The sequence below is a fragment of the Entelurus aequoreus genome, linkage group LG04 (assembly GCF_033978785.1).
Source record: "Entelurus aequoreus isolate RoL-2023_Sb linkage group LG04, RoL_Eaeq_v1.1, whole genome shotgun sequence".
In the NCBI taxonomy this organism is placed as follows: Eukaryota; Metazoa; Chordata; class Actinopteri; order Syngnathiformes; family Syngnathidae; genus Entelurus; species Entelurus aequoreus.
Genome location: NC_084734.1, coordinates 23,222,222 through 23,246,516, shown reverse-complemented (window position 1 = coordinate 23,246,516; position 24,295 = coordinate 23,222,222). Strand labels below are relative to the sequence as shown.

Here is a 24,295-nt window from a genome sequence, read left to right as displayed (position 1 = left end):
CGATATATCGAATATACTCGATATATCGAATATACTCGATATATCGCGGGTTTTGTCTCTGTGCGATTTAGAAAATTACTATCGTGATATTCAAGTATACGTTCTCACGCAGTTGCTTTAAGCTGCGGGCATTACACTGAAGGCTTTTCTCACTCTTTCTTGTCTCTCCTTCTCACAGAGACATAAAACAAGTGCACCTTCTTACATATGTCACATACTGTCGCGCGTGCAACGTCATACGCTCTCGCGGAGCAGAGAGGTAGCGGCATGGGTAACGTTAGCTGTGATGCTAGCGGAGCGGTGCGAGTGGTAATACGGGAGAAAGAAGGTGCGAATCTGGTAACAAATGGAGGAAGAAGAATTAATTCCCAAGAAAAACTGCACGGGGTCCATCGTCTGGCGGTGGTTTGGCTTCAAGCAAGAAGATGTTGAACAGTAATATGTAAAGTATGCAGCAAAAGCGTTGCTGCAAAAAGTAGCAGCAATGCTAATTTGTAGCATCATTTGAAAAGTCACCCGCTAGAGAATGAAGAGTGCTTGAAACTCTGCATGCCAACTTCTCCATTCGGTGCCACACCAACAAAATGCCAAAGCAACCATTTCCAGATCAACACCGTATGAAAAAAATAGTCAACAGCAGAAGGAGATGACGTCCGCAGTAACCTACCACATAGCGAAGGACCTACACTATTTGATTTCCTATTATGCAGCTCTTTTTCTTTTTTTTTTTTTTTACAGTTATTGAAATATCTTGTGACATCATGCACAAAAGTGCACTAATAGCTTGTTTTAAAATGTCTCTGACAATCTTGCACTTTCTGTTTTTAAATTATATGAATGTTTGTTTCACTGCTTAATAACTATTTAATAAATACAGTTTTGGTCAATTGACTTAGTTGTGATTTCCCTGTCTGCATGAAAGTTTAAAATGAGCATATGTTAATGCAGTATGAACAAGAATATTTTAATGTAGACACATAGAATCATCATACTGGTGTGATTATATGCATCAAGTGTTAATTCAAGGCTAAGGCAAAATATCGAGATATATATCGTGTATCGTGACATGGCCTAAAAATATCGAGATATTAATAAAAGGCCATATCGCCCAGCCCTAATTGCGCCACACATTTTCAATGGGAGACAGGTCTGAACTACAGGCAGGCCAGTCTAGTGCCCGCACTCTTTTACTACGAAGCCACGCTGTTGTAACACGTGCAGAATGCGGCTTGGCATGTCTTGCTGAAATAAGCAGGGGCTTATTTAAAAATATGTTGCTTGGATGGCAACATATGTTGCTCCAAAACCTGTATGTACCTTTCGGCATTTTAATTTCCCCTTGGGGATTAATAAAGTACTTCTGATTCTGATTAATGGTGCCTTCACATATGTGCCTTGGGCACTAATACACCCCCATACCATCTTTTTTGCCACTTGTGCCAGTTTTTTTAAACCTGTTGCAGGCATCAAATTCCAAATGAGCTTATATTTGCAAAAAATAACGTTTCCCAGTTTGAACGTTAAGTAACTTGTCTTTGCAGTGCATCCAATTGAATGTAGGTTGAAAAGGATTTGCAAATCCTTGTATTCTGTTTTTTATTTACGATTTACACAAGTGCTAACTTAACTGCTTTTGGGTTTTGTACTTTTAAAACTGTCATTCATAAAAAAAACTAAAAAAACATTCAATTTATTAAACTAACATGTCTGACTGAATATTTTCCGAATTCCTCAGCCTAGTTAACTTCCCCTGGAAAGTTCCAGAAATTTGCCATTAGAGTCATCTCTTCAGAGTCATCTTTGGGTATATTGCACTTTCTTGACCTGACCTGGCTTATGATCTTGGTCCTAATAACCCTGTCAATGTAAACACAGCTACCCAGCCTAACCTTCAGCTCATCTGGAAAATCCCAACAAGTCTAAAGTTAACCTTCAGGAAGTTTCCCTTTAGCTTACCAGTTAATGATTAAAGTGTTCCCAAAGTTATGGCTTGTAGAAGGTTCAGACTATTCTTTATACTTCATCAGATAAAAGTTAAAAGTGATCCAGCATGTGACCTCCTTGAACACCTTGAACCTTGTACTTGTCCCCAAGTGAAGTCTTCCAATGCAAAACATCCTCAGAATAACATAAAATCAATAACAATTTGAATTTTGTACCATGAATAAATGGACTCTGTGTCCTCTGTTATATAATTGGTCAGTAATGTTTCCTAGAGCATAATCTTTGGCTTTCTCGGAATTTAGTACGAAATATAAATTGGACTGAAAGTGGAGAAGTTTCTAAGGACAAACACGCTGTGCAGAAAACACTCTGCATACTGCAACTGTACTTTTCCTGTAAGGTTCAATCTGGGAATCTAACATCTGTTTGTTGTCATCAGTGAAAACAAAAATAAATCTATAGAGACATGTCTGTAGAAGCATGTTCATGCTTTGTGATCAGTTCCATGAGGGATCATCAAAGCTTCACATGTCTTACGAATGTATGCGAATTGCATCAGGCTCTTATGTGCCTCAATTTACCCCTGACAGATTTAAGGAATGTGCTCTGACAGCAGCCAGCTCCCGCTACCCTGGATTCACTGACCTACTTTTGACAGCTGTGGGACACAATCAGATCTGATCAAATGAATAATTTATGCACGGCGTCAGCGTTAGTTAACACAGTTCCCGCCGATGTTCTGAAGACATTTTCACCCAAGACTTGTTATGGTACTTATGCACCATTAGCACAGCCACAGCTTCATATAAATTCATAGAACATGTCAAGCTGAATCAAACCGATACATAGATAACGAGCTAGACAAATTCTTGATTATAAAATGTTTTTTTTCCTCCAGGTTTGTTATCAGTGCCATGGAATTTTATGGCCCAAATGTCCTTGTGATTTTTCATTACGACTCTGAAAGCCATCTCTTTTTTTGACTTGCTGTTTGTGACCGTTCTGCATCGTTTCTGATATTCAGATCGTCCCAATAAATAGTTTTATCTCAGTTCATCTAATTCCTATTCTTTTATCAAGCCTTCGCACATACTTGTGACCTTTTATCACTGGCGGCCGTACTGACAATTTGCCACCAGAGGGCAGTGTCCACGTGAATCAGGCCCCAAGCAAGCCAGAGGACATCATGACACACTCAATGAAGCAATAAGTCACTCATTCTCCCTGCTTCATTGATCCCTGCCAAACATCGCATTGTGCTACAATATTATCAAAGCATATTTCGGTGTAACAGAATTGCGGTTATCTTGTCAATGTGCTCTGGGATGTTTAGTTCCACTGCAAGATGACGTTGTGAGCTGTTTACAAGGCTTGTGAAACATTCGTCTGCAGGAGCGACCTTGCCCAACGTGAATGTTTTTGACACGAGACATAGAAATTGACCAAATTGCGAACAAACACAGCACACCTGATAAGATAATACCGAGCTATATGACCCAATAACGCACACTCTGTACATTTGCATAACATAGGAACCGCAAGTGGTAAACAAACCACAACATTTTTCATTTGTGATCTGCATGGAAGGCCCATGTTCAAAACATAGAACCCATCGAACGGGATGGAATAGTAATTAAAGGGAAATTCTGCCTTTAAAAACACCGGCATTGCCTGAAGTATGGGACAACCCTGACTACAAGATGACTCCTTTTGAAGACCTGGGTCTCAGTTTTGCGGCTGCACCCGTCTGGGTCACCGATGTGTGCGTGTTTGTGTGTGACACAGAAGGGCCTGTTGGACACCTTTTTTAAAAGTTTGCATGTATACAATTCTTGACCAAGGGTTCGAGCTGCAGGATTACCGTATTTTCCGATCCATAGGGCACTGCCAATGAGCAGGTCTATTCAGGTCTATTTTAATACAAAAGGCCCACCGGATTATAAGGCGCATTAAAGGGGTCATATTATATTTTCCTAAATTGAAAACACTTCCTTGTGGTCTACATAACATGTAATGGTGGTTCTTTGGTCAGAATGTTGCATAAAATTATGTTTTACAGACCATCTTCAAGTCGCTTTCTGACAGTCGCTTCAGGATACGCCGTTTTGTGGGCTGTCTTATTTACGTGGCTCACTATCGGCAGCGTCTTTTCTCCGTCCTTCTTTGTTGTACCGGTGTGGCGTGCATTGAAGAAGTGTCAAAAGATGGAGCTAACTGTTTTAATGACATTCATACTTTACTTAAATCAATAATGGAGCAGTATCCCCTCATCTGTGGCTCACTAGTGCAATAACGCTAGAAGTGTGTTCCGTGAAAAATCGTCCTCTAATAACTAAAGTTCCGTGGGTGATTTATGTAAACCCACTGTATTATGATGATAATATATATATCTGATAGTATATATCTGTATCATGAATCAATTTAAGTGGACCCCAACTTAAACAAGTTGAAAAACTTATTCGGGTGTTACCATTTAGTGGTCAACTGTACGGAATATGTACTTCACTTTGCAATCTACTAATAAAAGTCTCAATCAATCAATCAATCAATGAAACACTACCCTGGTAGTTTTTAGTGCTTCCATAGCGAGATATAAGTTAGAACTTTATGCTACTTTATATTAGAAATGGCAACAGCAGAGGGTGAATGCCTCATAACAAGAAGATAGTGAAAAAGAAGAAGCTTATCTACTACGGAGTCGGCACGGACTGCAGTGGCGGATGTGCGCAAATTTTCAGGACGTAAGCGAATTATAAATACACATCAGCAGGTACCAGTTGGGAAAGAAAAATTGGTTTTGCATAATATTGCGAAACAAAACGCCAGATAATATGTCTGCTGATGGGTGGCATTTTGCTGTCCTTATCAATCAATCAATGTTTATTTATATAGCCCTAAATCACAGGTGTCTCAAAGGGCTGCACAAGCCACAACGACATCCGCGGTACAGAGCCCACATATTTATTTTACACACACCATAGTAATAGTTGTATCTCTGTCGGCGCATTACGGCTACCATAGTCAATCTATTAAACGGTACGGCTTCAAAGTCATACTTAAACTTTTTTGACTGATTTTTGAGTGCCGTGTGTAATATTCTTTATTTTCAATAAAACTTATGTCTGACTACCATCTACTGGTCACACTTATAATTTCACCATGTACCAATTAAAATTGCTTCGGGTTCGGTAAGCACAACCACAAATATTCTGTACATTATAAGGCGCACTGAAGGTTTTTGAGAAAATGAAAGGATTTTAAGTGCGCCTTATAGTTCGAAAATCAATATCGAATCGACATTGCGGTTTTTAATTACTGCAACAACCTAACCACAACAAGCTTAATTTTTTTAGTTCATTTTTTTTTCTCTATGTCTACGGCATTTGAGTGAGAGAGGTGTTCGCCTATAAGAAGTGTCTTTCTTTTGGGCCTGCTGTCCAATCAAAACTGGTGACAGTAAACAGCAAGTTTGTGTGCGCTGCAGCTGATGCACTCCGTGCGCTAATAACCGCACAGTATCTGCAAAAAGTTGTAATGTGTAAAATAGCTGAAGGTACTTCTCTGGTGAAAACAATATGAGGCCTGTCATCTTAGTTCGAAACAGGTGAACGACAAAGACGCTGCAACAAGCGGCCAAGGGCGGTGGAAGGAAACATCTGTTACAGTAGCATGAAAAAATCAAGATAGCTGAGATGACGCAAAACTGTACTCATTTCAAACAGTAGCATTCTGGCTGTAAGAAACACTGAAATAAATCCCAAAAATACTAGGAAGTCGCAACACTTGATGGATTGCCAGCACATTAAGGATACAAGTATTATTATGGTGTGTGTATAAGGTAAGACATATTATCTGGCGTTTTGTTTAGCAATATTATGCAAAAGCAACTTTTCTTACCTTCTAGTACCTGCTGATCTGTATTTGGGATCTGCATAATACTGAAAAATTGCGCAAATCCGCCTTTTTTGTCCGTGGAGTCCTCGTAGTTGGTAAGGTTCTTCTTTTTCTCTATTTTTTTGTTATGGGACATTCATCCTCCGCTGTTGCCATTTTTAATATAAAGTATTGTAAAGTAAAGTTCTTACTTATATCTGTCAGTAAACTCGCCATGAAAGAGCTCAAACATACCGGTGTAGTGAGTTTACATTATTCACCCAAGGAACTTTAGTTATTAGAGAGTTCCGGTCAGACGGTTTTTCACGGGACATATTTACAACAACTTGTTGTTTCCGAATGAGGAGATGCTGCTCCGTTATTGATTTAAGTAAAATCTGAATGTCAATAGCTCCATCTTTTGACACTTCTTCCACTACCGTCCTTGCACGCTACACCGATACAACAAAGATGATGGGGACAAGACGCTGCCGAAGGTGAGACACGTAAATAAGACCGCCCACAAAACGGCACATCCTGAAGCGATTTTCAGAAAGCGGCTTGAAGATGATCTGTAAAACAGTCTATGCAACATTTTGACCTAAGAACCACCATTACATGTTATGTAGACCACAAGGAAGTGTTTTCAATTTAGAAAAAAAATTATGATAATACGACTCCTTAATAAAATCCTTATGTATGAAAAAAGATCAAAAATACACCATTCATCTGCAGTGCGCTTTATGGTCTGGAAAATACGGTGCTTTGCTGCACCGCCTCTGGCTTTTATAATACCTTGCAGTCTCTGAGACCCAGACTTAACGGGTGCCAATCAGAACTCTTTATTAATCTTGCTCTGGTTGCTATTGATTGACCATTTTCTTTCATTTCCACCACCGATTTGCAATTTGTTTGAGATCCGGACTATTTGCAGGCCTGGGCATTGACCTTATGTTTTTTTTTTTTTCAAGAAAACTTTTTCCAGTTTTTGCTCTTTAGCAAGATGCATTATCATCTTGAAAGATGATGTCATCATCCCCAAACATCCCTTCGATTGATGAAATAAGAAAAGTGTCCAAAATGTAAATTAAACTTGTATTTATTGAAGATGTAATGACAGCAGTCATTACCTGACATGCAGCCCCATATCATTAATGACTGTCCACATTTGCATGTTTTCTTCAGGCTGTCGTCTTCATAAATCTCGACAGAACGGCACCAAACAAAAATTCCAGCATCACTGTGGAGGTTGCCCTCTGGTGGATTCTCCTGATCACTACATACTTTCACGGGAGCCCGGTAGTCTGGTTATAGCAATGTCTTTATTGTAAGGCTGAAACGACGCGTCTACGTAGTCGACGTCATCTGATACGTAAATACGTCGATGCCGTTTTTGTGCGTCGACGCGTCGCATATTTACGTCACACTACCGTCATGGCGGAGCGCAAAGCAGACGATGCGAGCGGTGCGAGCGAGGGGGAAAAAGCACACCAAAAGTCGTCAAAAGTGTGGGAGTATTTCAATACACGGCCTAATAATGTTGTTGTATGCACACTGTGTCGAGCGGAAATGGCCTATCATAGCAGCACAACGGCTATGAACGAACATTTGAAAAGAAAGCTATAAACCATCAACTAGTCAATAGTCCGCGTGAGTATACATTGTCATCATTACACAAAAACACGAATGTGTCATTTGTATCTGCTAGGGGTGTAATGGTACCTGTTTTGTATTGAACCGTTTCGGTACGGGGCTTTCGGTTCGGTACGGGGGTGTACCGAACGAGTTTCTAAGCTAAAGTCTCAACAGCGTGGCAAAGTTGGTAGAGTGGCCGTGCCAGCAATCGGAGGGTTGCTGGTTACTGGGGTTCAATCCCCACCCTCTACCATCCTAGTCACGTCCGTTGTGTCCTTGGGCAAGACACTTCACCCTTGCTCCTGATGGCTGCTGGTTAGCGCCTTGCATGGCAGCTCCCGCCATCAGTGTGTGAATGTGTGTGTGAATGGGTGAATGTGGAAATAGTGTCAAAGCGCTTTGAGTACCTTGAAGGTAGAAAAGCGCTATACAAGTATAACCCATTTATCATTTATCATTTAATAAGCTGCTTTGCTCCTTCTGCCTCTGTCTCAGCACTCGGCATTGTCCTACCCACACAACCATCTGATTGGTACACACAAAGCGTTAACAGCCAATCAGCAGTGCGTATTCAGAGCGTTAACAGCCAATCAGCAGTGCGTATTCAGAGCGCATGTGGTCAGCGCTTCAGCGTCGAGCAGATAGGTGTTTAGCAGGTGAGCATCAGGCAGCTAATTTCCCCAAATGATAATAAACATATTCCAATCAACTACTAGTAATATCACTATGAGCCCGTTGACCTTTTAGAAACTTAAACTGCAGCTCAGCTCACTCGCAGTCCTGGCTTGAGGTGAAGGCTAATTACCTCTGTTCCAGCCACATCGACCCCTTCTGAGCGCCTATTTTCAGCTGCTTGGAATATTGTAAACAAGAAAAGAACCAGCCTCACCCCAGAGCATGTAGACATGCTAACCTTTCTTCATTACAATTGTTAGTCACTCACTGGAATGAGTAGAATTGGTTATTGTGTACTGTGTTGGATTGGTGGTTTATTTTGCACATTTTAAAAGCAATACTTAATGTTTACAGTGCTCCAGAATATTTAGATTGGCACTTTTTTGTATTGGATGTTTATCTTTATTTTTGCACATTTGATCAAATAAGCAATACTTTCACTTTTGTTGAAATGTTTACACTGTTGTTACAGAATATTTCGTTTTGCACTTTTTTGTATTGGATGTTTATCTTTATTTTTGCACATTTTAAAACAAAATAAGCAATACTTTTACTTTTGAAATGCTTATACTATTGCAGAATATTAAGATTTGCACTAGTTGTTTACTTTTATATTTGCACATTAAAAACCAAATAAGCTACTTTTAATTTTGTTAAATTTTATGTTTTAAATGTTTACATTGTTACAGAATATTTTGTCATGTTGTTGTCAATGTTGACTGAGTGGCCATACTTTTTTTTTTTGTAAATAAAAGCCATGCCTTTTGAAAAAACTGGCCTACATTTATTTTTTCATCTTCATTTTAAATAAAAAAAATAATCGGTAAAAGGAACAGCACTCTGCTCTGAGACTTTTCAGTCTGGTTTAGGTTGGCGTATCTTCCGTCTCAGTCCCTCTCTTGTGGCGTGGTCGCGGGCGCGTGTGGAGCATCTGGCTCGAACTCCAACCTCCCTCATGGCCCCGGCCACTACTGATAAGAACAACAGGTGATTAGATGATCAGCCCCAGCTGGGCAATCGAATCACCTGCCAGCTGTGTTTCGAAGCCGGTCCTTGCACACATGCTCCTGCAGCAGGCGAGCCGACCACGCCCCCCTCCACAATCACTTTGCCCAAAGCAGATTTGGCACTAATTAGGACTTTCATCCATAGTTCACCATTGCTTTTCTTTAGCCCATAAGAACTTTGTTATTTCCTGTTCAATTGTTAATGACGGCTTTCGTTTAGCTTTTCTGTATTTAAATCTTATTTCCTTTAGGCGGTTTCTTACAGTTTGGTCATAGACCCTGATTCCAGTCTTCGCCCATTTGTTTTGGATGTGCATGTTCTGTTTTCAAGACATATCTCTTTGAGTTTTCTGCCCTGACGCTTTCATGTGTTCCTTGGTCTACAAGTATGCTTGCCTTTTACAACCTTCCAATGTTGTTTGTACTTGGTTCAGATTTCAGACAAAGCTGACTGAACAATGAACATCTTTTGCAACATTGCGTGATGATTTAGCTTCTTGAGGAAGTTTAATACTTCCTTTGTTCCAATGGACATCTCTGGTGTTGGAGCCATGATTCATGTCAATCCACCTGGTGCAACAGCTCTTGAAGGTGTGAACACTCCTTTTTAACTGCAGACTAATGAACAGATTTAATCTGATGCTGGTGTTAGCTTTGAAAATAAATAAATAAATGATTAATGGGTTATACTTGTATAGCGCTTTTCTACCTTCAAGGTACTCAAAGCGCTTTGACAGTATTTCCACATTCACCCATTCACACACACATTCACACACTGATGGCGGGAGCTGCCATGCAAGGCGCTAACCAGCAGCCATCAGGAGCATGGGTGAAGTGTCTTGCCGAAGGACACAACGGACGTGACTAGGATGGTAGAAGGTGGGGATTGAACCCCAGTAACCAGCAACCCTCCGATTGCTGGCACAGCCACTCTACCAACTTCGCCACGCCGCCCCAAATTTACAGGGTGATTCCATAATTTTTTTCCTCAGAATTGAGTCATTTCATAATTTTAGACTGTGCTTGATCTTAAAAATCAAACTGTTACTACCACAATTTATATTCCGGATTTATTTTAGTGTTTCTTAAAGCCAGAACGTTGCCATTTGACAGTGGTTTTGTGTCATGTTTGAGATGTTTTTTTCTTAAACGGCGTGGGACGGCGTGGCGAAGTTGGTAGAGTGGCTGTGCCAGCAATCGGAGTGTTGCTGGTTACTGGGGTTCAATTCCCACCTTCTACCTTCCTAGTCACGTCCGTTGTGTCCTTGGGCAAGACACTTCACCCTTTGCCTCTGATGGCTGCTGGTTAGCGCCTTGCATGGCAGCTCCCGCCATCAGTGTGTGAATGTGTGTGTGAATGGGTAAATGTGGAAATACTGTCAAAGCGCTTTGAGTACCTTGAAGGTAGAAAAGCGCTATACAAGTATAACCCATTTATCATTTATCATTAAAAAATTAAACAACTGAATGAACATTCTCCTCGTCAGGTAATTCCATTTTTTTTTTGCCAGGGGTTGTATATTATTGCACATTGTTCTAATGTGTGGCAATTTAAGACAATTGTTGATTGACAGTTAAAAGTAAGACGATTTTCTTCACTCATCATTTAGCAGTTTTATGAATATAAAACATCGCAATCAAAAATGTTTTTTTTTTTCCTCAAAATTGTGCAGCCCTAACCAAGAGTGTCCAAAGTGCAGCCTGCAGCTTGTTTTTTATTGCCCTGCGACACATTCTACAGACAAAATAAACACATCCCGGAGTAGAACATTACAAAAAAAACTAAAACATTTCAAACGGCCCAAATTCCTTCAAAAATGCGACCTGAAAACCAAAAAATTACCTACGACTTGTGCGTCTTACTTAAAAGGTTTTAGTGGCCAGAAAAATGATAATCAGTAAACATAATAATAAATATGTTATGGTTGCTTAGTGGAGATGATGGCAAAGACACCAGGGGGCGGTCTAGCTCTGAGTATTTTATTATATATATTACAATATATATACTGTAATAATCAAATAATAATAATAATAACTACGGAAATGGAGTGTAAACTAATATCCAGAAGGGGTGTATGGTGGAAGACTGTGTATGAATAATTAGCTGTTGAGTCTTACCAAATGTTGAAACGAGGAGAAGGAACAAGGCATGAAAGGCAGTCCATGGGGCAGGCAGAAGATCCAGGGCGAGAGAGAGGCGTCAGAGTCTGTGTCCAGGCGAGGGTCGAGGATCGACCCTCTCATCAGGTCCAGGTGCGCTGATTTGTGATCGTCCGCAGGCTTGCCGGCATGTGGGCGTGACGCGGCCGTGAGCGTGTCCTGAGGCGCGGCAAGCAGAGCGCAAAGATGAGGGCGTATTGGAATGCGCCCTGGCTATGACAAAATAAAATATATAAAGAAGGCTTGATTAGGTATTACGCTAACTAGCGCGTCGGCCAGTTTTTGGGGTAGCGACCTTGTGTGTCAGCATGTCTGTGATCTTCTTTTAATTCTTTTTTTTTTTTTTTTTTTTTTATAAATCGATTTAATTATTTAATTATTCTTATTTTTTTAAATATATTTTATTAATATTATTATTATTATTATTATTATGTATTTATTTTATTTATTTATTCCCCTACCTCAGGGGGGGACTCGGCGGGGCGGTTGCTGGTTGTTCCATCTCCATCGTTGGGGTCCCTGCGGGTGGGGTGGGTGGTTCCTGTGGCCCCGTGCTGGGTGGTCCTGTGGCGGCCGGCTTGGGTGGGGTGGCCGTGGGCTGGCCTCGCCGCGCTCTCCGGGGGTGGGGGCCCTGTTGCCGGTGGGGCGGGGGCGGTCTTCCCGTCCGGTTGCGGTCCGTGTGGGGTGTGGTCTCTCGCTGGCTTGGGGTCTGGCTGCCCCCTGCTTTTCTCGTGCCTTGTCCTCTGCCGGGTGCGTCTGTCTGCGGCCTGCTGCTGGCCCTTGTGGGCGGCGCGGTGGGCCAGGCTCTGGGGTTCCTGTCGCTGTCCGGCTTGGCTGCGTGGGGCCGGTGGCCCCTGGTTCCCTGGGCACCACACCTACTGTTTGTGGGATGGGCTCTCTGGGAGGCTGGGGCCGTACTCTGGCTCCCGCACACACTGGGAGTCAAATGTATTGTACATGCAAATTCACATATACTCACACACATACATACAGACATACATAGGTACCTACGCTCCCACATACATATACAAATAAATACAGTACGTATTTACACACTCAAAGTTCGTACATCCACACGCACATTCATTATACAAACATACTGTATACACATACTGTACATATACATTCACTGTAAAAACATACATATACACATACTGTACATATACATTCACTGTACAAACACACACATACATATACTGTACATATACATTCACTGTACAAACACACATATAAAAAAAAAAAAAAGGTATTACGCTAACTTTGCTATCTATAACAAAAAGCTAAGATGTATGTTCGGACAGTTTAGCATCTATTGATTGACCTACATTGTATAGGTTTTAGTATTTTTAATATAAAAGTAAATTTTCAGGGTTTCCCCTAAACTGCCACGATAATTGTGAGGGTGGGGGCGTGGTTATGGGCGTGGTCACCATGACGTCATCGAGTAATTTGCTATTATATATTGTTATTTAAAAAGGCTAAAAAAATGTATACCTACATTTAAAACAAATCTGTTATTATGAATTAGTACTAATTCCAATTGTTGGTACTTCTTGCACAATGTACTTTTTTGAGATTTTACAGACTTTTAATGAACATTTAAAAAAAAAAAAAAAGCAACAAATCGAGCATCTTCTGCTGGTGTTATTAAAGAATGAACTCGTCTTTAGAGACTCTTAACTTCTGTCCCCTGACGAAAAGCTTTCGATGAAAGTGTTTGCAGGGGCGTAAAATCTGTTGGAATTGTGGCATTTGTTGTCATAAGTTTGGTAGTAAAAGTTAAAAATAGCGTCTGACTTTGTGATTTGTTCTGGGGGCTAAAATTATGTTATATTACTTAAATTTGTTTTCAAGTAAAAAAACCAAAACTTTTTATCAAGGTGTGGCGGTAATAAAAATGCCATTTATTGTATGTGGCTCTCGTTCTAAAAATCTAAACATGTCTGCTCCTGACCAAAAAACCCAACGTATCAGTGACGTGTGAACTAAACACCAGGTGAGGCATATATACTTTTGGAGTTTGGTTTCTTCCTTTTTTTTTAACTTAAATTCATATGTGCAGCTCTAGTCATTGTTGAGTTAGGTTGCACATTAGAGTAACAGGAAAAAGAAGGCAGTTATTCGCTTTCATAAACATGTTATCATATTGATATTATGATATGATAAATGGGTCCAAAAAGTATTTGATAAAGTTGTTATTAAACACTTTTTGGTCCAGATTGCTTTTAACAAAATAAATCAAGTATTGTGAGTGTATCTTACCTTTCTGTAATTGTATCTGAAGCAGCAATAGCTAGAGGTGTGGACTCGAGTCACATGACTTGGACTTGAGTCGGACTCGAGTCATGAATTTGATGACTTTAGACTCGACTTGACAAAATATAAAGAGACTTGCAACTCGACTTAGACTTTAACATCAATGACTTGTGACTTCACTTGGACTTGAGCCTTTTGACTTGACATGACTTGCTACTTTCCCCAAAACCCAAAGATTAAAACGTTATTCAGGAGCGCTCTGTATCTTTCATTTTGTACTTGTCTGTCAGCGTGTTGTGCTGCCTGTCAAGCGTGTGTGCTCTCAGTACAACAGCCAATCAAATTAGTTCTACGTTGTTTTCGTCCCACAGCACTCATCCATTTAAATTGCAGGAAAACCAACGAAGAAGAATTGTCAAACAACGCGCCATAAAAAAAAAAAAAATGCCAAAGTTGGTTTCGTACGGGTATAAAAACTACGACTTGGTCAACAAAAAACGAATTGCCGTATGCAAAACATGCATTTCGAATATTACAGACGGAGACTCAACAACTTCCAACTTCGTTCGACATTTGAAGATGCACAAAGAAGGGTAAGTTTTGAATGTAAGATAACGTTTATTGGCTAAGTAACGTAACTTTTATTTGCTGTGTAGTTAAATCAGTGAGGCTGTAAACTCACTGCTAACGTTATAACCATAGACAGCTTATAAGGGTACGCAGCATTGAGCGCTACTGCCCACTGGTGCTGATGAGATGCGGGACCGCCATCTTGGAGTGGTGATCCGTTCCACTCAGTGCAATTAATTTGGCAGGAGCAATGAACTGTCAGCGCATTTAATTCATCTTACCTCACTGAATACCACTGATTTTCACGCGCTTTTTTGTCATACGTGTACCTATGATAAAGGACACATGTTTTATTATTCATAGTTTGCTTAACAGTAATAGAATATTCTTATATGCTATAAGTGACCAGACGTCCGAGATCAAAACTGGGAATATAATCCCCGAGAAGGGGGAAAAAACGGTCAGCTATTTTTAAGTTCAAGAAACAATATAATTAGGTTATATATACATGCATATATCCTACATAAACAATGTATGAATACATTGGATATCTATATATCTTAGGGACCTATAGACTGTATCTCTGTTGCTGCAGTAGCAGAGAGTTTATTCTGTCTTGACACTTTGTATTGATATTTTGTATTACATTCTTCCCTAAAATGATAATGTTTACAGTGATTGTTTTATATGTATTTTTTATGTATGTCGCTTTGGATAAAAGCGTCTGCCAAATACTTTAACATAAACATATACAGTATAAACACCTGAAAGTTTTTATATCAGCTAAAACCACCAATCTGTTTCACTGGATTCAGAATAAAACTAAATTCTGTTTTACCCAACAATGTTAGTATTGAATATTGTTACTTGAAGACTTATTCCTGGTTACAATTATAATGTTAAGAAAGTATTGTCTTATACTTTGCCTAAAATGAGAATGCATCATAATCAGTGGCGGCTGGTGAATTTTGTTTTAGGTGGAGCTGAAAGTTTGTAAACCAAACCCTTGTAGGGGTGTCATCCTCCCCCAGAAGATTTCTTTGTGATTTTCACATACATATATTCAAGATCTTTGCTCCTTCTCAACTCTGTGGTAATATTATTTTCACAAAATACAACCAATAGTACGTTAATGTTAAATCTTACTTGTGAAAAGTAATCCCCCGATTCCTATTTTCAACAGTCCGCTCATTTGAGCAGGAAAACGCTGAACACCAAAAATTCATCTTTGTTTTCTACCTGTCAACTGTCAGTTTAGGCTGCTCGACGGCTCCTCATCACCACTTCAAAATGGCAGCCAAATTGCTCGCGTCACAGCAGCCAATGCTGCGTCTACTCATGAGATGTCTATGTTTATAATGTCATTACAAACACGGCAATCTGTTTCGTCCACTGCAGTTCGCAACCTTATTCATACTTTTTGTCAAGTGATTTTTTTTTAAGCAGGGTTGCATGAGGTACCTAGACTTAACGTTATGTTAGTCTATGTATCACACACAGTAACGTAACGTTAGACGGCGGTCAGCAGCACCGCGTATTTTAGCCACCTACAAAATGACAAACATAGTCAAAGGTCAGTTAGAATGTACACTACCGTTCAAAAGTTTGGGGTCACCCAAACAATTTTGTGGAATAACCTTCATTTCTAAGAACAAGAATAGACTGTCGAGTTTCAGATGAAAGTTGTCTTTTTCTGGCCATTTTGAGCGTTTAATTGACCCCACAAATGTGATGCTCCAGAAACTCAATCTGCTCAAAGGAAGGTCAGTTTTGTAGCTTCTGTAACGAGCTAAACTGTTTTCAGATGTGTGAACATGATTGCACAAGGGTTTTCTAATCATCAATTAGCCTTCTGAGCCAATGAGCAAACACATTGTACCATTAGAACACTGGAGTGATAGTTGCTAGAAATGGGCCTCTATACACCTATGTAGATATTGCACCAAAAACCAGACATTTGCAGCTAGAATAGTCATTTACCATATTAGCAATGTATAGAGTGTATTTCTTTAAAGTTAAGACTAGTTTAAAGTTATCTTCATTGAAAAATAAGGACATTTCAATGTGACCCCAAACTTTTGAACGGTAGTGTATACTATATTAAGAATGTGTACATATTGCATAGGTCCCTGACATCTAAAAAGTACAACTCTGTTCATTGTTATGTTCATGTATTTATGTTTTTCATGTGTACGCACACATCAACACACATACAGTATGAGATGAGAACAATGAGATAAGTTAAGAACAGAATAGAAACTGCCGTGGAACTAGTTACAATGCAATATGCCATGGAAATACAATGTTAACACTTTTGTGCAAATAAGTACAGTTGCACTTGTTTTTTCAAATGTGTTTATTCTGTAAAGGAATGAGTTAAATGTTTAAAATGACTGGTTAATAGTGCTGTTATGAAGTGCAATGTCAGCACTATTTTTTTTCCTGCAATTTCAAATGCATTTGTTTTAATAAATAAATACAGCGTTTTAAAAGCATACACAATCTGTGTAAAATATATTAGTCTGTGGTTAAAAGGACTTGAAAGGACTCAAAACTCAAAATGCAGGACTTGGGACTTGACTTGAGACTTTCCAGTCCTGACTTTGGACTTGACTCGGGACTTGCCTGTCTTGACTCGGGACTTGACTCGAGACTTGAGAGCAAAAACTTGAGACTTACTTGTGACTTGCAAAACAATGACTTGGTCCCACCTCTGGCAATAGCTATCCTCCATGAAAACATACTTTGTATGATCACATTCATTTTATCTTAAATTCCAGTTTAGAGAAATATTTAATCCTGGATACAGTACATAATCCTCCATATTGGCAGACACATTCATTTAATTCAATTTAATTCCAAGCAATAAAACAATATTTTTGCATCTGACAAAAAACACCCACAAACGCTGGCTTACTCTAATAAAAATGCAATGTTTGTTATAAATACAGTTAAAAAAAAAACACAAAAAAAACAAAACTGGTTTACGCTGGAGATACATGTGTCTGCGAGCTTGAGCGCCCCCACTTCTCCCAGTGTGGCGAGTCAGAGTACTGCTGAGGCATTGAACTACAAGTTCACAATATATCGCCCCTACCTTGAGACAGAGGTACTTTCTGCCTCATGGCCTGACTTTTCCCCTTGGCAACAAGCACGCACCCCCTCGCACGCACACGCTCAATACACTTTGTGTGTAGTCGTGGAGGCACCACTTGTGTCTGCCTCACTTCTCGTCTGCTGCGTTATTTTCATCAGGAAACACGGAATATCCGCAATTTTGACCATGAAAATTATCAAAATATACAGGAACCACAGCTAAATCATATAGAAAGCATAGACCAAAAGAGAAATATTCAAACTTATTTTATTTTATTACTTCGTTTTTGAACATCTCATGGTCAAGCCACCTGGTGGCAAGGTGAGGCACTGCCTCACCTGCCTCCCCTGACAGCATGTCACTGCAACATATCTATTTCTGACTGTTTTCTTCAGTTAAAAAAAAAACAACTCTTGTCTCCTACTCAATACAGCAATAATGCGTGTTTAGCACATAGCCATAGAGGACATATTAACAAAAATTATAAATAATTAAATAATAAATTATAAATGTGTTTATAATTTTTTTTTGTTATGTATGATGCAGCCTGGAGTGGTGTAGAAAATCACTGCTTCATTCTAAAATAACTATTATAATTAAGCAAGCAGAAAAACGCAAGGCAGTTTTAAACTATACGTGAATTATATTAAACTCTGACAGTGTCAGTCAAGATACAAATATTAATGATTTAAAATATTTTTTAAATACAGTAATATTAAAAGTTAATATTGTAATTAATGGATGTGAATATAATATATTTTTAAACATCTGTTTATTGAATTGTTGTGACATAGTTGCCAGAAAAACAATACAGTACATATCAAATCTTTTTTCACCCCACACCAAAAATTAAAAAATAAAATAAAAAATAACATAAAATTTTTTTTATATATATATATATATATATATATATATATATAGGGCAGCACGGTGGTAGAGTGGTTAGTGCGTTTGCCTGATAGTTTGATTGGCAACACTAAATCGGCCCTAGTGTGTGAGTGTGAATGTTGTCTGTCTATCTGTGTTGGCCCTGCGATGAGATGGCGACTTGTCCAGGGTGTACACCGCCTTCAGCCTGAATGCAGCTGAGATAGGCTGCAGCATCCCCCAAGACCCCAAACGGGACAAGCGGTAGAAAATGGATGGATATATATCTATATATATGTATGTGTGTATATATACAGTACAGGCCAAAAGTTTGAACACGCCTCATTCAATGTTTTTTTTTCATGACTATTTACATTGTAGATTATCACTGAAGGCATCAAAACTATGAACAAACACATGTGGAGTTATGTACTCAACAAAAAAAGGTGAAATAACTGAAAACATGTTTTATATTGAAGTTTCTTCAAAATAGCCACCCTTTGCTCTTATTACTGTTTTGCACACTCTTGGCATTCTCTCGATGAGCTTCAAGAGGTAGTCACGTGAAAGGGTTTTCACTTCACAGGTGTCATAGTTTTGATGCCTTCAGTGACAATCTACAATGTAAATAATCATGAAAATATAGAAAACACCTTGAAATGAGGTGTGTCCAAATTTTTGGCCTGTGCTGTATGTGTATGTATTTATATATGTATATATATATAATTTAGTCAAATAAGTAGAGGCAAATATTGACACAAAGCCAAAGACAACTGCAGAGATGAATGGCATAAAAGTTATTTTGAAGCCTGAACAAGTGTTGCTCGTGTTATTTTGTGCGTAGACAACTTAACACAGATACAACAATGTTTTGTTTCATAAGCGTCTGCGACATGTCCTGAGTTTGTTTCCCTTTCTTTTCACGACTCAGCATTGAAACCCTGCTCGCGTGGCTCTCTGCGTGTTCCGTCAGGCCCCTCCTGGCGGCGGTGCTGTCAGCATGGCGGGGTGGAGCGGCGAGGCCTGCACGTTTCCAGCATGCGTTTAAAAGGTTCCCTCCCTCTGTCTCTCCCTCTGCTCGGCCAAACCCCCCCCCCCAAAAGAGAAGAGACAGTATGTTGTTCTTTTTTTCCCACCAATCACAGGGCTCCCCACGCCCTCTTCGTCACCACGCTTCCATTTTGTCCCGCCCTTGCTGTCCTCAACGCAACTCAATAAAAAAAAAAAAGAAAAAAAAAAGTGATAAGCGGCAAGCAGCTTCTGGGTGTTGCTTTCAAGTGCACTCCTGCTGAATGTGTATGTGTGTGCGTGTGTTAAGGGAAAGGGGGGGTGCATTCATTCTTTCTACTGCTACAGTAGCAACGCACAGCAGTGGCGTTGGTCCCGGACAAAAGGCTAAAGGCGGCAGATCCACAGGAGGGGGTGGCTCAGGGACAAGAGCGGGCAAAGTGCATTCCCAGCGGGACTGCACTTCTCAGGGAGGAATTCCAACCTGCAGTCTCACCTCTTTTCAGGCTTGGACCGCAGACGTGACAGTAAAGCTGCGTCTCTGCCAGCTCTCTCCCACTGTCTCTTCTTTCACTTTGACTTTTTCCTGCCACCTCTCTCATCCACCTGTCCTCCCAAGATGTCAGAGGACGAGTGCCGCTCCCCCGTCGGCCTGGACTGCTGCAGCTGCTGCCTGGACCTGGCCAACGGCTGCGACAGCCCCATGTCTCCGGGCCTGCCGACCAGCCCCACCAGCCCCAGCGTCAGCCACTTCCGGCAGCTCCGCAATCAGCTGATGTACCCCAACCTCAACACGGACAAGCTGAACAACATCATGAGGCAGGACTCCCTGGAGTCGGTGGTGAGGGACCCCTGCTTCCTGCTCAACGAGGGAATCTGCAACAGCAACATAGACCAGACCATGCTGTCCATCCTGCTCTTCTTCCACAGGTTTGTGACCTTATTTGCATATCACTTTATTTGTCTAAAAAGGAAGTCTAAGTCTATTAGGATAAACTGTAATGCAGGGCTGCAGAGTGCTTTCAAATTAATCTTGAATACCAGGCGACCTCTGAATACCACATACAGTATTTGCTGCCATCCTGTGATCAATGACCCTTAAAAAGTACTTTAAAATATTAGCACACCATTTACTTGTATGATACAATCCAAACAACCTTCCCTAGTCTTGGTGAGAAAAAAAAATAAAAAAAATAAATATAGTATAATAGTCAAATTGTTCGGACACGCCTGCTGTAATGTGTTGTTTTTATATGAACCGGATGACACCGTTAATAGTGCAGGACTAAACTGTAGCTCTTTGCGATTCCGATTCCTGAAAGACGGGTCCAATAATGTGCACATAAAGCAGTTCAAAGGGCCTCTATTTATATCCCCGCGTCTATCTGAGATGTTGCACAACACAACAATTGCTTCGTCGTGCCAGCTACCTGCTGGATTGGGTAAATTGTTCATGAATTGTACACAACTCGTGTTTCCCGGAGCTGCTCCAACCTTCACACCCATAGTAGAAAACCATAAACACACCGTGATCATTAAAACTCTAGGGTGCCGTCACACGGGATCGATTGAAATGATATTTTACGGCCAAGGTTCATTTGAAACTGGCAGGAGGCCTCGGTGTGTCGCTGCCAAATGGTGTCGGGTACTGTTTATCCTGCCGCAGTTGGGTTGTTCGCTCATTTGGCAAACGCTGATGAATGACTTCAAGCCTCAAATTAGCAGTTACTGATTTTCCACCATGACACAGCCAACACTAGCTTGGCGATACTCCTCACATACGCTGAGTACAGTGTTAATGCAACATACGAAATGATAATCCACCCAGTGTAGTTTTTATGTACTTCCATATCAAATCTACTGACAGATACACGTTAGGACTATATGCTACAGAGGAGGATTTTAACATGCATGTGCACGTACGAGCCAGTCTGCACCACAACAGAAAGATAGAGAAAAACTTATTGATTACAACTTTTGGCTATAACTGGATGAAAATGGCGAACTGGCGCAGAGCTTTTAGGGCAAACCTCTTCCACATAAGGAGATATTCCAAACGTCTCGTTCAGAGGAAGTTTTAAAGAAGGCAACATTTTTTTGTTAAATATCTCTGCAGTGCCTCCACAGTTTAATTTCACATTTTCAAGACGTATTGGGATCTAAAATACACGAAAACAGGTACCAACAGGTAAGAAAAGTTGGTTTTGAATGATAGGACCCATTTAAATAAGGAATGCAGTTTGAAAATCAATACAATTAAATGTACTACAAGCAACTACAGTACATTTATTAAACTAATGTAATGCATTTGTACAGCATTTAGCAGAGGGAGCCAGACTTACGGTGCGTTCACTTTGTACCGAGAAATCGGAATTTCCGAGTTCCTAGTCGGAAAGTCGGAGCACTCTCACAACCCCCCGAGTTCGTTTCAAAGATGGCTGCTCTGGATGTAAACAATGATATATTGTTTATAATAATATGACTTAGACTTGAACAGTCACTGCTTTATCCTCAACAATTCCTATCGTTGGTATTGCAAGAATCCTTTTTCTGAACTTTATTTTCATGCAACTTAAACAACTTGTGTTCGTGTGCCGATAGCTCGCTCTGTGCGTCTGTCATCCTGGAGCAAAAATGAGGAAATGAACCCCGTGACCTGTGATGGGTGATTGTGGAATATTTCACATTCAGCACAGCCCTTTGTGATTTGTCCTCAGACCGGAGGATACGCCAAGACAGACACACGCCGAAATGCATTGTTGTTCTTTGCAGTCTGTGTTTGCATGGCCTTACTTTGTATAATGCCTGCTGGCATGGGTTTGTTCATACTTACACAAGAGAATGACGTGAATCTCGCTTCGTAAAACATGTTGAATGTTATGCTAGAACCTGGGAAAAAGTTATGATAAATACAGTATATTGAAACATTGCTGCTATAATGCACATTTTTTGGTGTTCTAAAACTGGGTGGGACCATTTCAGTTTTTTTTGAAGGGGAACTGCTATTTTTTTGGAATTTTTGTTCACAATCATTATGAAAGGAATGACGACGGATGTATTTTTATGTCATTCTAAATATTAAATAGGTGTTATAAAAAGTCTGCTTACAATGGAGCCATTGGGAGCCGCTCTATTCTGCCTATAAAGCCCTTAAAAAACATCCAAATGCATCCATTAAGGTTTTACTGTATATACATGCTGTAAGTATATATGTAATGTAGTAACAAGCACATTTATAATAACATTTAATATTTATGTATTTTTCATCAAGACCTTTGCTTTTTTTTCAACTTCATCATTGATTATTATTCACTGCAGACTGCATGAGAGCCAACAAACATAATAAAACATCACTCACTGTACAAGGTCTGCTGTCATTAGGATGCCAACTGCTAGGATGTTCATATATTCCCATTTAGATCAAGGATAATTCCTAAGGGGATGGTGTGGCGCAATTGGGAGAGTGGCTGTGCCAGCAACCTCAGGGTTCCTGGTTCAATCCCCACCTTCTACCATCCTAGTCACGTCCGTTGTGTCCTTGAGCAAGACACTTTACCCTTGCTCCTGATGGGTCCTGGTTAGCGCCTTGCATGGCAGCTCCCGCCATCAGTGTGTGAATGTGTGTGTGAATGGGTGAATGTGGAAATAATGTCAAAGCGCTTTGAGTTCCTTAAAAAGGTAGAAAAGCGCTATACAAGTATAACCCATTAATCCTCGCAAAGAAAAGGGGGGTGAATCAAAGCTTCTTTTTGTGTCGTTCTCTCCATTCCCGGGTATAAATTGACTGCCAAAGTGTCGGAATACTTACTCAGACTTCTTCTGTGCAGGTCAGAGGCATGATTTATGATCTAGATTAAAGTTTGAAGAGTAAGGAAGCGAGGAAACAGCTAATCAGTCGATCATGTCAACATTGGCACACATGCTAGTGATCACGGCTCCGCTATAAATAGCGCCTATAATAACAATATCACTAATACTTGGTTAATATTCAAGTCACAAAATGTAAATTGAGTATTGTTGGCACTTTTTGCATTTTTTTTTTATTGGGTTTTATGGGTGTATAGAGGACCTCCCATTGGCTCCACTGTAGAGCAGACTTTTATTTACGTTTATTAACGAGTTAGAATGCATTAAAAAAAAAAAAATACATCCGTCGTCATGTCTTTACAAATCAAATACTTATTGATATCAATATATATTATGACCATTTGTGAGTTACGGGATGGATATGACCCACAGGCAGTTTATTTCGGCAATACTTAAAATGTGTGTCAAATTGAATCATGAGTTGTTGTAAGATTCGCATCCGTAACAGTTAGTATTACGTTTTCAAAATAACGTAACCCTCGCAACCAATCGAGGGGAACACTGTTTAAGTACTATTTCAGCACCTTTAACAATACCGTCACAATAAGATAACCGTCGTCATTTGGACCACAATTAACAACAGTATATTTTATTTAACCAGATAAAAACTCATTCAGATTAAAATCTCTTTCCCAAGAGTGACCTGGGCAGCAAGACAAAGTTACAGAAATATATAGAACAACAAAAACAGCAGCAGTCACACACCACAATTAAAACAATAAATTACTTACATATATTAACATAACAATGTTTCAAGTGCAGTGCCCAATAGAAACATAATTTAAAATGGCCTGAAATTCCCCCAAAGTGATCAGCTCAGGTAACCTCAGATCCTTCTGAAAGTTATTCCATGACCATGGAGCAGCATATCTGAACGTTGTTTTTCTAACAGTTGTGTTGGTTCTAGGAACAAACATTAACAATAGCGGTCAAAAACGGTCCGTGAACAGGAATTTTCATATCTTTACATCTCTAGTGTAAATCCACTCAGATATTAAACAAATGGAGGAAAAAATATATCTATTTGAAGACACAAGAAGGTAAAGCCCTGATTGGCTGATGTAAGATGGACTCATTGAACCAAAGGGATTAAAGTACTGATGGTGTAGATTAAAAACCCTCCATATAAACATAAAAAGTAACCATAAACAAAGTCAACATTGCAATGCGGGCCTTTGGGTTGGCTCCGATTGCACACTAACCTGTTGTGTGACAGCACCCAGCAGGCACAAGACATTGATACAACGTTGATTATACGTACGTGTCCTTTAAAACTGACTTTGAAACAACGTTGCAAAATAGTTGTAAAAGACAACGTTGTGACCAACGTCGGATC

General features: G+C 39.9%; 1 protein-coding gene across 1 annotated transcript in view; it reads left to right on the top strand.

Annotated features, from left to right (window-relative positions):
- tsc22d3 (TSC22 domain family, member 3) overlaps window positions 1-24,295 on the top strand; it is a 116,441-nt gene that overhangs the window by 14,151 nt on the left and 77,995 nt on the right. The window contains exon 2 of the mRNA XM_062044398.1: window positions 19,712-20,022. Coding sequence (XP_061900382.1) covers window positions 19,712-20,022 — 311 coding nt within the window. The remainder of the gene's footprint in view (window positions 1-19,711; window positions 20,023-24,295) is intronic.